We start from the raw sequence: 14,285 nt of genomic DNA, 5'->3' as shown, positions 1-14,285 counted from the left end.
GTGCTCCATGATAATTTAAGTCTGTTTTGCAATTACCCTCTGTGACAATATTTGCATTGCTTCGTGTAAGAATAGCTTGCATTTTCCCCCGTCATGAGCCAGGCTGTGCTTTCCACGTTGTCTTATTGTGTTTAAGAAACTGTAAATTGTCAAGCTCCAGAATCCCTAATGTGATTTTTTTTTTTTTTTTTTTTTTAATTGGTGCTTTATTAAAATGGCACGTGCGTTTGAGAGGTCAACCATACAAGTGAATAGGCTGGAAACACACAGACAGCGCTGGGATCAGTTGTAAGATAAATACAGTATGTTGTTTGCTTCAGCTGCCTAATTAGAGTAGGTCAACAAGGCCGCTTCCAATCAAATAAAGTGACAAACTATTTCTCTTCTAACTTTTGGGATATTTATAATGACTGCATGGCATGAGACTTAAACATGTAACAAAAGTGCTCAAGGTCACAGTGTTTTGTTGCCACACTTAGCAACTGATTATGCATGTAACTAAGACAGACACAGGATTAATTTTAATATGAAAAGAAAGGAACAATATGGGCTAATTGACTCTCAACACACAAACACACACACACACACAAACATCCAGTATCCACACGTTCGCCAACACACACCTGATGTTCTGCAGCTGCAGCTGTATGCATGTCACCAGGATGAACATTCATTTTGAAGAACTTTGCACAGACAAGAGAAGCTTGGTTTTCCAACATTGGGGGCTTGGGGAATAGTACATGTATATTTGGTTGCTAACAGAAAAAAAAAATACAGAAAGAGAGGAAACTTAGGATCTCATGTGCATCATCTCTTATTTACTTGGTTAGATGATTTTCTTGATGAGAGATGACAGTTCGAGGGGATGTTCCAGAACCGTGGTTTCTGACTGTGGGCTGTGATACAGTCTCGGTCCAGTGGGATTCCACTGTTGTGTTCTGCTTAATAATCCAAATCCTCTAAATCCCCTTCGGCCCACTTCAGTCCTTTGATTGCTCCTTGTATTTTTATTACGTTATACTCCATTTTCATAATCTGGTGCACAGCACTCTTATGGTGTGTGCTGGAGAGAAAGAAAAGAGACAACCTAACAAGTGCTGCATACTGCTCCAGTAAGGTCATTCAGATTACAAGGGCCACTCTCTAATCCATAAAGCTGGGTATGTCTGTGCCCAATTTGGAAAAAAAATAATTCTTGGAGAAAAATGACTGTATGGTAAACTGGCTGTGGCAAGCTGCACTCGTGTGTATACACATGCATTTGAGTGTGTTTGTGTGTGTGTGTGTGTGTGTGTGTGTGTGTGTGTGTGTGTGTGTGTGTGTGTGTGTGTGTGTGTGTGACGTGTGTTAGCTATTAATGTAAATGTGCCTGAGCTAGCTGGTGCATTTGCCTGCTTCGCCACCTGGGAAGATGTCCGTAGGCGACAGAGGACAGATATTCACTTTGCTCAGTCACCATGGATCATGCAACACAACCTTTTGAAGGAAGTAATTCATTCCGCGATAAGCACAACAAAAAGGGAGGGAAAAGAGCACTGTCAGCAGCCATCAAGATGGCAGAGCGTGATAGGGAAGTCTAGCTCTGTAATCAATCTGCACATGCACTTTATGCAAGGCCATGCGGTGCATTTCAAAGTCCGCTGCTTGGCTGGAAGAAAATAAAGAAAGGGGACATGCTTGAGAAGTGTGGACGAGTTAGATGAAAAATGCAGATGAGATGATCATTAATATCTAGTAAACAATTTTAACAGTCTAAAAGTTGTTAAGAAATAGTTCTAGGTTTTAACAAATTCAGTTTCAGTTTCATTATGCATAAATTTCCATATACACAGAACTGCTTGAAAAAAAAAAAATGCCATCTCACCAACCATTAGGAACTTGGTAGCATAAACATCCTATACTGTGTCATTTAGACTGCATTATCATTCCGTGATATGAACAAGAGCTTTTCTATATTAGATGGTGTTTCTCCATCACTCCAGCCTAAACTTGTTATTTTTTTTTAACTAATTTGCATTAAGAATGCCACTCCAATGCACAGTAGCATATTGATGGTGCCAATTTACCACCCTTAGATTAGATGCCAGTTATATTCGGTGCAGTGTATTCAGACATTCCTGAACAGTGGAAGCGATTAAAGAACACACAGTTATGAATTTACAGCACTGTCATGTGTCCAGACATGATACAAATCACCGTAGCAGGATTTATTCTGGAGCCAATTCACTGAAGTTTAAGATTGTATAGTCTCAGAGTCTGCTCCTTTCTGTCTCTCCCCTTATTTTCCATTTTTCCCCCTCAGCCTGATGCCAAGGGTAAGATATACATCTATCTAATTTCTTGCTTGTCAGCCCACCATCTGGTGCAGTATCAACATTTAAGACAGGGAAAATGGTATCATACCATCAATCACAGACAAATGCACACACTCACACTAGTGTGGAATGCACAAATTACTAAGGCCATAGTGGTGGACATCTTACAGACAAATTGGTATTTTTTGTTTATCCATCAGTGTGATGCTTTGTCAGGTTCAGTGTGAGTATAGATGTTAAACCCTTCCTCAAGACATCAATTCAGTCTTAAGCACATTGAATTAAGTTCAATTAAAAAGTAGCTGATATATTTGGTGTTTTAACAGAATGGAAAGGAGTGTTTGGACAGTTGATGCACAATGCTGCAGTGAAAACCGATTATTCAGCCCCCTCCCAGTACTGTGGATCAGTTTGGAACACCATCTAACTGTATCCAAGCTCTCTAATCATATTAACGTAAAAAGGTAATTTCTTATACAAAAGTTATTATTTTCTAAAAATTCATTCCTCTGACTCATTAGTAAGGTTTTCAGTTTGTACTGGTACCAACAGTTTTTTATTTATTTATTTATCCTTTCCATTTACCCTCCCATGTGGGGTTTCATTTAAAGCACTATAACGTTTTATTCAAAATGGATGCATCATCATTGTGAAAGGGGTCGCATGTAGTTACAAATCCACAGAGAATTATAACAAGTCCTCCAACCTAAACAACCATACAAGTTGTTTTTCCCTCCTGATATGACCCTGAGTTTCCTGAATTAGTGCCCCTAAGGCTTGAGGTGATAATACAAAAATGTTCTTGTGACAAAGCTTTGGTTAGGTTTAGGCACAAAAACAACTTGGTTAGGTTTAGGGAAAGTTCATAGTTTGGATAAAAATAACTACTGGATGAATTAATGAAAGGGAGAGAACTTTCTTTGCCATGGTTACAAAAAAAAAAAATGTGGTTAAGGTCAGAATGATTTCAGTCATGGTTAAAAGAAACAATGTTGACATTCGATTTGATGAAACGAATAAACTGATGCTGTCTCACACGATTTGTTAAGCGACAAGCTAAAACATAAGTTCAGACTAAGCTGCTTGCACAAAAGACTTATGGGGTTGTTTTTTTTTTTGTTTTTTTTTAATGGCTGACAGTCTCACATCCGTCTCTACAATGCCCCTCAACTCTACAGAGCTTTACAGCAACCTTGAGCTCATTGTTTTGGTTTTCGGGCCTGCTGCTGGCAGCAAAAAGCTATGATAAAACCACTACACGCTGTCTGTTCAGAACTGCAAGAGGGACAAAGTTAGCAACAAGCTGATGAACATAATTAGAGCTTAAGAGCCAGATGTTTTACACACATCAATAAGCAACTCTTTGCTACCAAATTCCCTATATCAGCTAAAAAGGGTCAATGTGTTCACAGTTTGTGTTTGCTGCTAAAGACAATATACAGTGCATTCAGACCCCTTCCGTTTTTTCACATTTTTTTTATGTTGCAGCCTTATGCCAAAGATATCATGTTTCCCCCTCAGCAGTCTACACTCAATGGCCTCTAATGACAAAGTGGAAACAGAACTTTTGAATTTTTTGCAAATTTATTAAAAAGCAATATCACATTGGTATAAGTATTCAGAGCCTTTGCTATTCACCCTTCACGCTCAGGTGCCTCCCATTTCTCTTGACAATTTTTCAGATGTTTCTAGACCTGTGGTCAACTGATTGGACATGATTTGGAAAGTCACACACACCCGTCTATATAAAGTCTCAAAGCTGACAATGCATATCAGAGCAAAGGTCAAGGCTCAGATCAGATCTTAAATGGAAGATGTTTGGAACAACCAGTACTCTTCCAATTCCTATTGGATTATTTCTTAATTTTCTGGTCTGTTCAAAACAGAGGTCTGCTACTTGGTATGGTTTGTCTTTTGTGCTCAACAAAGACCCGCAAGAAAAAAAAAACACTTGAGGTTATTGACAAGATGCATCCATTGTCTCCTTTAGTGTTCTTTGCTGAGCACTGTCTCCTTTGTTTTCTTGGAATCTTGTAAAAAGTAGTCATCGGAACAACTGGAAGAACTTAATGAGCAAGAGCAACAAAAGAGAGGAGAGATTTTACTCCTTTTCTTTTCAAGTGCAACCTCTTCAAGGTCTCAGCTGTTGAGGCTGTATATTTTAAAAAGCGGCCTCTTCACATCTGAATAGCGTCATTATTTCTTTTGACAGTGGTTTAGGATGGGCAGCAGGAACCGCTGCTGTAGTCTCATTGCTTTTGTTTGGAACAGAACAAGGACGTGGTTGGAGAAAAACGACCATTAATGTTTTGTCTTCCAAAAAGCCTTTATTTTTAAAGTGCCTCTAAAAAGAAGGGAGAAAAAGAATTCATCCTTGTTACAAGTTGGACATGTCACCAGCTGCTGCTTTAAAGACGTACTACATAAAAAGGTGTTGCTTAAAATGCAATTAAGCCTTCTTTTTAGCCTTGAATCGATTTGTCCTAACATTATGGCTGGTTCATAAGTAGAACATGCTTCCTGTGTGTGAGAACCTGTCTCCATACATTCTGTCACTGCACAGTGTCTGTGGGCCACAGCGTGTTAAATATACAAGTGTGAACTCATGCAGTTTGCACATGTGAAAGTCTAAGTCAATCAAAATCAGAAAATTGCCAAATAACCGTTATGTAATAAACAGCTGTTAACAAGTGACATTGTTAATGACTGGTTGGTCTTGAGAACCCTTGCTGTCGCCTTGTGTGAAGCTCTGTAATAGGAATACATCAGAACAGAGTGCTACATACTCATACACCATTACTGCACACATTTGCACAGACTCACACATTTTACACACACACATGCCATGAGTGCATTTGCTCGCTTCTCAAATGTATCTTTCATTTGAGCCATAATTCTCTTGCAGGTGACTGAGACACGGACGGGGCCACTGGGATGCAGCAGCTATGACAATCTGGACTCAGTTAGCTCAATCCTTCTGCAGAGCCCTGAGAGCAAGCTTCATCTGCAAGGTAAACAAACCCAGCCTACCAATATTTCCCATATGCTGTCCCGCGATGTTCGACCTAACACGGCAGCAGGGTCAAACTCCATTTTGGTCTCTGAAATTAAAGGAGATCTTTAGTCGTATGTGAAATGCTCATAGGTGGACAACGGAAATGGTTTGTGTATTCACAGAAATTGAATGTCAGTGCATTTTTTAATTGGGGCTAGGACTGGGATGGATCTGGCTCGCTATCCCCTCTGGGGATTGTGATATGATCCTCTGTGGTTATAGATGTCTGCTCATGTTCTAACGTGATCGTGTTCTTAAGTCTCTCTTAAGGCTGTGATCAAAGACGGGCCTAATTCAAACCAGTTGCATGAACTGTGCAAACTACTCAGACATTAAAGCAGAAACTAGCTCTCCCCATGCAAGTACAATCTATAATGACACAATTACAAACAGCATACAAAAAAGGTAAATAGGCCTATTAGGGTTAAGGTCAGATTTATTTGTCATCCATCAGGATTTTTAAGAAGGAATATATTTCTTAAGAAATGTATTCAACACATAAATGAGTCACTTTTATTTTGCTTCCTCTAAAATGAATCTACTAGCATTTCACTCACGGATCACACATCAGTGGATTCAAATAGCAACTTTTATCCATTAGTGGTTATGTTCTTTTAAGCGAAAATAGTTCTGTCTTAAAACATTGACACAAGTAATAATTAGCCTAAGAGAAGGAATCGCTCGCAGTGACAGTCACCCAGGGGAAAAGGAATGATGAAAGACTGTGTCACCGTGGTCAAGTGTTTGAATAGAGTGATTGCTTCTTTGATTTATTCCAGTTTACGCAGGTTATTAAAACTGGTTTGAGAATCAGAGAGGCATATTTTCAATCCAATCCCTATCACCCCTCCCTCCCTCCCTCCTTCCCTCCCTCTCTCTCTCTCTCTCTCATTCCCCACTGAAGGAACCATAACTCGGGCTCTAAAATCAGAGAACTAAGTGGTTTGTCAAAGAAACACTTTTAAGTCCTCTACTGCCGCTTACTCAAAAGGACTCTATAGGTTTTGAGAAAAGCTTTACTGTCATGCTCCAAATGTATTAGCCTTGTGCTTTGAAGACTGTTTTGTCACCTGATTGATAGATGACAGGCCTGAGAGAGATTCTCTTTTGACTTGATAATAGCCCCAAAAAAAAGAATCAAAAAGCTTTTATGATTGGTTTCCGGCTTAGAGTTTTCGTATTATGGGCCAAATTATATAGGTGAGTTTGTGCTTGTGTGTGTTTATGTGTGTGGTCAAAGGGCGCGCGGAGGTGCTGAGAGTTCTCCTGAAAGTGCACTCTTTTAAGAGCAATTATGGTCTCTGCCTTTAATTAGACAGACAGCTGATGGTGTAACTTCTTCAAACAGTCACAGTGCTCTTCAAAGTGATGGCACTTCACACAGCCCATGAAGCGGCGATGTAGTCAATGGAGAGCTTTTAAGGTCTGTGCTGCGCAAATATATTTATAATGAGATCCAATCATTTAAGTCACCCTACACTTTCCATTCTGTCATTAACACAAGAGCAAAAGTAACAGTTAGAATTCTTTTCTCTTAGTGAACTGCATATTTCTCTAAAAATCAAGCCAGCCATGTGCATTTAGAAATGAATTTGCCCCCCTGTGCATATAAAATTGCTGTTATGTTAAATTTTTTCCATTCACTTGGGTCATGGGCTCTGGTTTGCATCGGGTCCCACGCTGGTGGGATTAATGCTTAATGCCCCCCCCCCCCCATTGTGCCCAGGCAAATCAGTCAGCTTCAGAATCAGTGCTACTTTTTCTGACCCTATACTGGAAAGTACATTATAGAGCCATTGCTTTTTATTCTTGATCATTAGGCTTCTCTCCTTTTGAAAAATATGCACTTACATTAAGATACATGAGGCGATGTCCATGGGCCATTTTTTTTTCTTTTTTTCTCCCCATTCTGTGTCAACAAACAAGCAGATGACAGAGAAACACAGACAAAGTCTTTACTTTGATATGTTTATCAGTACTGCCAGCATATGAAACAACATTTGAAATAGCAAAATGACACGCAGTTGAAAGTGTTCATACAACATTGGAGGGTGTGTTTGTCGTGTGTGTACATTTTTTTTTTTTTTTAAGAGAAGATTAAAGCATTTAATTATTTTTAAACAAAAAGAAACTTGTTTTTCCATGCACTAGAAGTTGATACATTCCCTAAAGTAATTTTGAGTCTGGTTCCTTTGTAAGTAAGATTGGTTGCTATGGTGTCACAGCGTTGTCTGTACGTGGTTGCTAATGAGATCTGGGGTGGTTACAAGGAAGCACTAAGGGGCTATAAAAGTATTGGAGGCTAAGGTGTACTACATATGTGCAACAGTCAACAACCAAGTTGCAGTAATAATATTAGAACATTGAGTTTGACTGTTTCAGTATCACAGTGACACAAATGGGGACTGTGGAGCCGTAGCCCAGACTGTTGCCTCCTCACCACCCTTTTACAAAGTATCGGTCTGAATGGAGTCACATTCAAACCATACGCCACAACTAGTGAGTCGTCTGTTTGGCTCCACAGTAGCATTATGTTCAAAAAAGGTCTCTCTTTGGGACGCAAACATAGAACTCAAGATATAGAGACAGTTTGAACAGTGCACAGGAATGATTTATTATCAAAGTACAGCTGAAGAGGGGATCGGGTTGAGGAGAGGGACAGGCAGGCAGAGAAGTGGACCAGACCAGGGTGGGTGGTTGCGGATGGCTGGGCCGGCAGTGTACAGGTACTGGAGTCAAGGCTTGTAGACAATATGCACAAGATGAACCTTAGGCACAGGCAAACAGGAGTTAGTCAGAATCCTGAAAAACAACAAACAAAGAGAAAACTCATGCAGCGATACTAGGAGCTTTGCTGTGGTACTGTTACCACAAAGGTGAACAGACAGTCTGGCGAGGAGTGGAGTGAAGAGCCAGGGTAAATATACTGCAGCAGTTTGTTGAGATGAAGAGGTGATCAGGAGCAGGTGTGTTGGAGAACTGGCGAGAGCAGGAAGCAGGAGGCCACACCCAGTGAGTCCACACAAACACGCACACACAAACACACACACACACACGCACACACACACACACACACAGACAAACTGGGGAATATCCAAACCAAGGAAATCCTGTAGTGTGTTCTCTTTCTCTGTAAATTTAAAATATTCTCAAATAATTAGCATGCTAAAAAGATTTTTTTTTTAACTGGAGCATGCATATCCAGAACATGTAGATAATATAAGATAATGGGCACAAGGAAGTGTACTCCTTGGTGATGTTCTCCTTTTTCTGATTTTATTGAGCCCCTCTGGGGTAAATCCACAAAATCAGTGTAAGAAAATATCAAGAGATGCACATGACTGACCAAAGGAATATTTGGGGAAGTAGCCAGACAGAACACCTTTTTTTTTCACCTTACTCCCCAGCATGTGTGCTTTCATGTAGGTCTAGTGGAAATGGATAAGTCACTCTATAACCAGACTGTCAGGCCCTCATGGTGGGGAGAACACTGCTTTTAAAGGGATGAAGGGAGAAGAGCTGATGTGATTGGCCACGACTGATGCCAGCCCCCTACCAACCCTTAACAAACCCAATGATAATGTATGTATAATAATGGATTCTTCTTATCCCACACCACTTTCTGAGTGTGCCATACGTATTCTATAAAAACACCACCAAGTGCGCTGCTGCACGCTGCACAATAAATTCCTGGAACCAACAGGTCCCAAGCTACAAATGCTTCCTCTATTTTTCTGTGCCTCCAATTAAACTGATCAATTGTTTGGAGCAGAAATGGATTTTTGATAAGTGAAAGTGACAATTGTTTGATTAGAAAAGCACATACACTCCTTTATCTGGGTGCACTTAGAAAAACTGCATATGGAGAAAATTGTGCGTTAATGGTTGAGGGATTTAGAACAACTTGTGAACCTCCAAAGTAGCTCCCAAAGTGGCTTGATCACTTTTTATTCACACAAAGCACAGTTCTATTTCCTGACTGATTTACTGTATCCCAGCGCCCCAAAAAGTAACAGCTGTAACATCATTGTGTCCTTTGACGGCGCGCTGCAAATGGACTTCACAAGCCATCCCTGGAGGAAGGCGATGCTGGCTGAGCCCAGGACTGCTCTAATAAGCACTAGCAGCTCTCAGCACATCTAATGAACACCCACCATGTGGCTCATTTTCAAACGCCTGTTGACCTTTTACCAGACAATTAGCTAAAATGCAAGGTTTTGGTATTTAAACTGTGGGGAGGAGTCACATCTGTCTAGTACGGAAGATCACGATAACTGGTAGCACTGTCTGATATGATATATGCACACCATGCAACATTTTTAGTTGAGATTCAATGTTATATTTTATAGTAATTACCGAATGCAACATTTTGTCTTGCCAAGCCAAAAAATTTAATAATTTACCCCAATATAGATGTACCTCTAAAGAAAGATTAAACATCCTTGACAGTTCTATCCAAAGCTACTGCAGATTTTTCTCTACAGTGATATCTACCTGTTTATTCTATCCAAGTTCATATGAAAAAACAAACACACTGAACTTGTGTTGCACATCTCCACAGTGCTCAACCACCTCATTAAACTGAATTTTGGTGCGTTCAGTCAATAAGGCACTGAGGGGAAATGCACACCTATCCTTGGAGGTAACAGCTCACAGGTAGATATTAAAAAAGGAGGAGAGCTGCACACTTTAACTCTGATGCAGTCACTATTTTTATAGATATATTTTTTCGTTGTTTTGTTTTGGGTTTTATTTTTGTTTGTTTGGATGAAAAATCCTAAACATCCATAGTGACCGACATATATGTTGTGTAGGACAGGTGCTTCAAATGAATGAGCTCACAATCGCAGAAACAGGGTCAATAGAAAGGTTAATCTTATGTTTTCATTTTCCAAACCAGTTGATTCAAAACCACCAAAAGAGTAAAAATCTCAATGTAGTTGACATTGATGTATGTACATTGATGTATGAATAAATGTATTTGATGTATAAATTTAAATTGAGCCTTAAGCAAGCACATGAATACCAAAACATGTCCCAGCGGCACTTGAGGTATTTCAGGATAAACAAAGGAAGAGTTACTGGGTTTTACACATGCCTTCATGTATTTCTGTCTGTATTTCTTACAGAATCACTGTTTAATTTGAATGTTTTTCTAGGCCCGTCTTGAACGAGTGACCTCTCCATGAACTCTATTTCTATGTTCACTTTGATTGCCCTGTCAGCTCACTGATTTGAATCACCTGTGCTGCGCGCACACTGCACATCTTCACTAGCCTGTGAAAACCACGTATCTCCACTATTGGCATTTAAAGTAACATTGTCAGGTGAACTTAACGTTGCCTTTATGATTTGTTGAAATTCTCCTACTTCTTAAGCTGAATAAATCATCTTTAACCCCAGCTGTGTGAGTTGCGGAGATGCATGGTTTTCACAGGACCGTGACACTATGTCACCCAGATGATTTGTGCTTTTGATTCTGAGGAGGAAAAGTGTTGATTCACAGTATTTGAAATAACAAGATTGCATCTAAGCCATAAAAGTGCATCTCTGTCCTCTTTGCTCTGGTTCATTTAAACAAGTTTTGACAAAATGTAGAAACGAAGGTCTGTGCTCACTGAATTTGCCTCAAGTCTCCAAATTCATTCTTCTCATTTATCAGCACAGGAAAATAAAGCAGAAAAAAGGTTTTAGCTTTCAGCCCGAGGAGTCTTCAGTGTGTTCTCAAACAAAGGGATGCCTCTGGCCACTTTGTCAAATTCACCCTAAACTAAATATTTGCTGGCTAACAAAAAATAGACAGATTAGCATACAATAAGCTACCTAACCCTGGCTGAGTGAGAATAACCAAGTACAATATGCAGCGTCATCTGACTGAAAATAACATACACAAAATGTTTGTTTTTTTTCTCACTTCCATTATTCAGGTTTTTATGGCAGTTCCATGTAGCCTCCATGTATTTTCCTCTGCTGCCTGCATTTAGATTGACTGGGAAAGTGTTTTTCAGACAGGCTGTCTAAATCACCGCCAGTAAGGGAATGAAAAGATCGCAAACAAATTCTGAATTTTTTGAATACTTTTAGAAAGTGCAATTGCAGATTCGCATACAGTACAGTTTCATGCACATCTCCTTTTTCTATTTGTGTGAACCAGATGGCATGTCAGACTGGTGTTAGTGTGGGTGTGTGTGTGTGTGTGTGTGTGTGTGTGTGTGTGTGTGTGTGTGTGTGTGTGTGTGTGTGTGTGTGTGTTGTGTGTGTGTGTGTGTGTGTATGATCTCCCACCCTGCTGGAGCCATTTCTGGTGAGCCAAGATCAAACCATGCAAAGAACTTTTTGTCAGGATTTTCAGTTATTTTTTTACCTCAGTTTTGTGTTTCTATAATTGTTCTTTTGGAAACTTTTCCAACATGTTGCTTTATCTATCCCATACTAGACTTTTCTACCTATTTTATTAGTTTTTTTTCTTTCCAGCACAGTTTTTCTTCTTTTTCTGTTTTTAACTCCGCTTCCCATCAAAACATTATGTTTTTCATATGGCTACTTGGCATTTTCTCTCCATACAGCATGTTCTCACTCTGTCTGTTGTCTAAATATGATCCATATTTTGGACACTTTAAACATGTCATTTTGATTATCTTTGACCACTTGTTAGATATTGAACAAAAACCCCTTAATGTATAATTCTGCTGCACCCACGCCATCTTTTGGAAATGAATAAACTTGTAAAAACCTTGATCTAGACCAGCTATTTTAATTGCTTATGAATTAAATAAGGGGATCATATTAGTATGCAGCACCATGTGAGTTACAACAAGGATGCAGTAATAGAAAACCCACTCCATTTCATTCTTCTAATTAAACTTTTAATCGTGCCTTTTTCTTTTGCACTTCTATTTTTTCACTCCAGACCTCAGCACTTTATCTACCTTGAGGCAAACATGTAACTGCAAAACTTTGGGTGGAAAATATATACACGAAATTAACTACAAGCCTGTAACCAAACATTTTCACTGGGTTTTTTTTTTTTTTAAGTGATTGGGTTTGGTGAGATTAGCTTTAGAATGGTCTGAGACAGCATCCTGGTTTGAATTAACAGGCAAAAAAATAAGCAAGCTAGTGAATTTATTTGTGGTCAAATTTCTCCTGGAGACACTTTAGGCTGAATTTTTAAAAGGAAACGTTTTTTTTAATTATTATTATTATTATTCTCTCCTTCTCACCCTTGTGGTCTGCTCTTTGTGAGCTGGTGGGGCTGCGAACTACAGATAACACAATGCGGATATGACACTCCCTGGATATTCCCTCTGCTTTACTTAGATTTAGATTAGAATGCTGTAGTGGAATCTGACATCAAGGGAGCTACCTATCAAAGCCCAAACTCAGTCTGCTTCTCTCCCACAGTTTTGCTTTGTAAAATGTTTGGCAAATTAACCAACACCTTGTGCTTTCTCCCTTTTTTTCACCCTTTTTTTCCCCCCAACAATGATCAGAATTAAAGATGGCACTGGAACGATTTTTTTTCACATTAGATTTCATGCATGACTTAGCAAAGCTTTGATCTATTAAACATGAAACTTTTCCTTTGCTCCAACTTAATATGACTGTGGAGGTTTCAGTTTATATATATATATATATTGGCATGTTTAGCTTCAAGGCGCATGCTATATGCACCATTTTTACTGGCAACCAAGTGCATCACAAGTGGGCATCAGAATGTGCCATTACCAGACTATTTGTGGACATGCAAGAGGAGCTCATTGATCCTGGCCCTGTCACCCAACATGGATTACAGTTTACCCTTGCACACACTGATGACTATGAACATGATATAACTGCCCTGTTTTGTGTCTCAAATTAGCAACTGGACAAAAGACGAATTCTGCATCTGTAGCAGAAAGCCATAAACGTAAATGAGAACCTCACATTTTTAATGGCTCCTGTGAATCATTGGAACAGACTCTTTTTTTAATTCATTTTTTTAAGAACTCTAGTTTGTGTATTCTCTCAAGTTTAATCTGAATGAAAGATCCACACTATTAAGCTTTACTGCAGTTGGGATTTATATACACTTTTGTTCTCCTACATTAATTTGTTCTTTATTTGTTTGTCCTCTCTCCTGGCTAAAGCTTAGAAACCCGACAATATTGGTTTTGGCTGGATTCTGCCTCCACTGAGACCTAGAAGTAAAAATAGTTTATTGAGGGGTGAGAATTGAATGAAAGAGGGAATTAGCATGTGGTAGTTAAATTGTCAGGATTTTCATTGTTTACTTAAACTCTTATTATACAGTATGTTTCAGGTTGTAGGGAGAAACAGTTTTATTTTTATATTCTTTTCATATCCTATTTCCCTGCCGTCTGTCACTATTTCACATTGATGTCCTCATTTGAATTTGTTTGTTTCTGTTTTTTTGTTTTTTTTATAGGAAACAGTAGGGGCTTTTGGTATATTAGGAAGAAGATTGGAATATTTTTCGTGTAATTTGTATACTGAAAATAGCTAATTGGTTACATATATTAACTGGGCCAAAGACAGATGAAAGGCCTGCACAAGCCATTACCTTGCAAGGACCCAATCACCTCCAATATGGCTGTCATAAATTAGCACCAAAACAAAAGCAAACTAATTTGCTTCTTTCAACCCCCACCACATGCTTTCTCTCTTTTCTCTTTCTCCTGTTTCCTGAAGAGCCTATCTTGGAAGAGCCATGAGCCTATCTCGGAAGATTTATGAATATGTTAGAATAGCCTGAGCCAACAGTTTTCAAAGTGGTGAAGTGAAAATAAATTAAACTGGCCCTGTAGGCAAGTCGTGCGGAGAGTGATGAATTAGATACTCATTGCTCTGTCGCTCGATGCCTGTCCCTCTTTTCAAGTGAAAAAGCTGCAAACATTATGGGCAAGACAAACAAA

The 14,285-nt window shown here is 39.2% G+C and overlaps 1 protein-coding gene across 1 annotated transcript in view; it reads left to right on the top strand.

Moving 5' to 3' along the window:
* Nucleotides 1-14,285, top strand: part of brinp1 (BMP/retinoic acid inducible neural specific 1) — a 107,602-nt gene that overhangs the window by 69,799 nt on the left and 23,518 nt on the right. The window contains exon 5 of the mRNA XM_022768066.1: nt 5,221-5,326. Within this exon, the coding sequence (XP_022623787.1) occupies nt 5,221-5,326 (106 nt within the window). The remainder of the gene's footprint in view (nt 1-5,220; nt 5,327-14,285) is intronic.

This window comes from Seriola dumerili, unplaced genomic scaffold (genome assembly GCF_002260705.1).
Source record: "Seriola dumerili isolate Sdu_G_001 unplaced genomic scaffold, Sdu_1.0 BDQW01001389.1, whole genome shotgun sequence".
NCBI lineage: Eukaryota > Metazoa > Chordata > Actinopteri > Carangiformes > Carangidae > Seriola > Seriola dumerili.
Note: the sequence above shows the minus strand (reverse complement) of the source record. Positions and strands in the feature narration are given on the sequence as shown.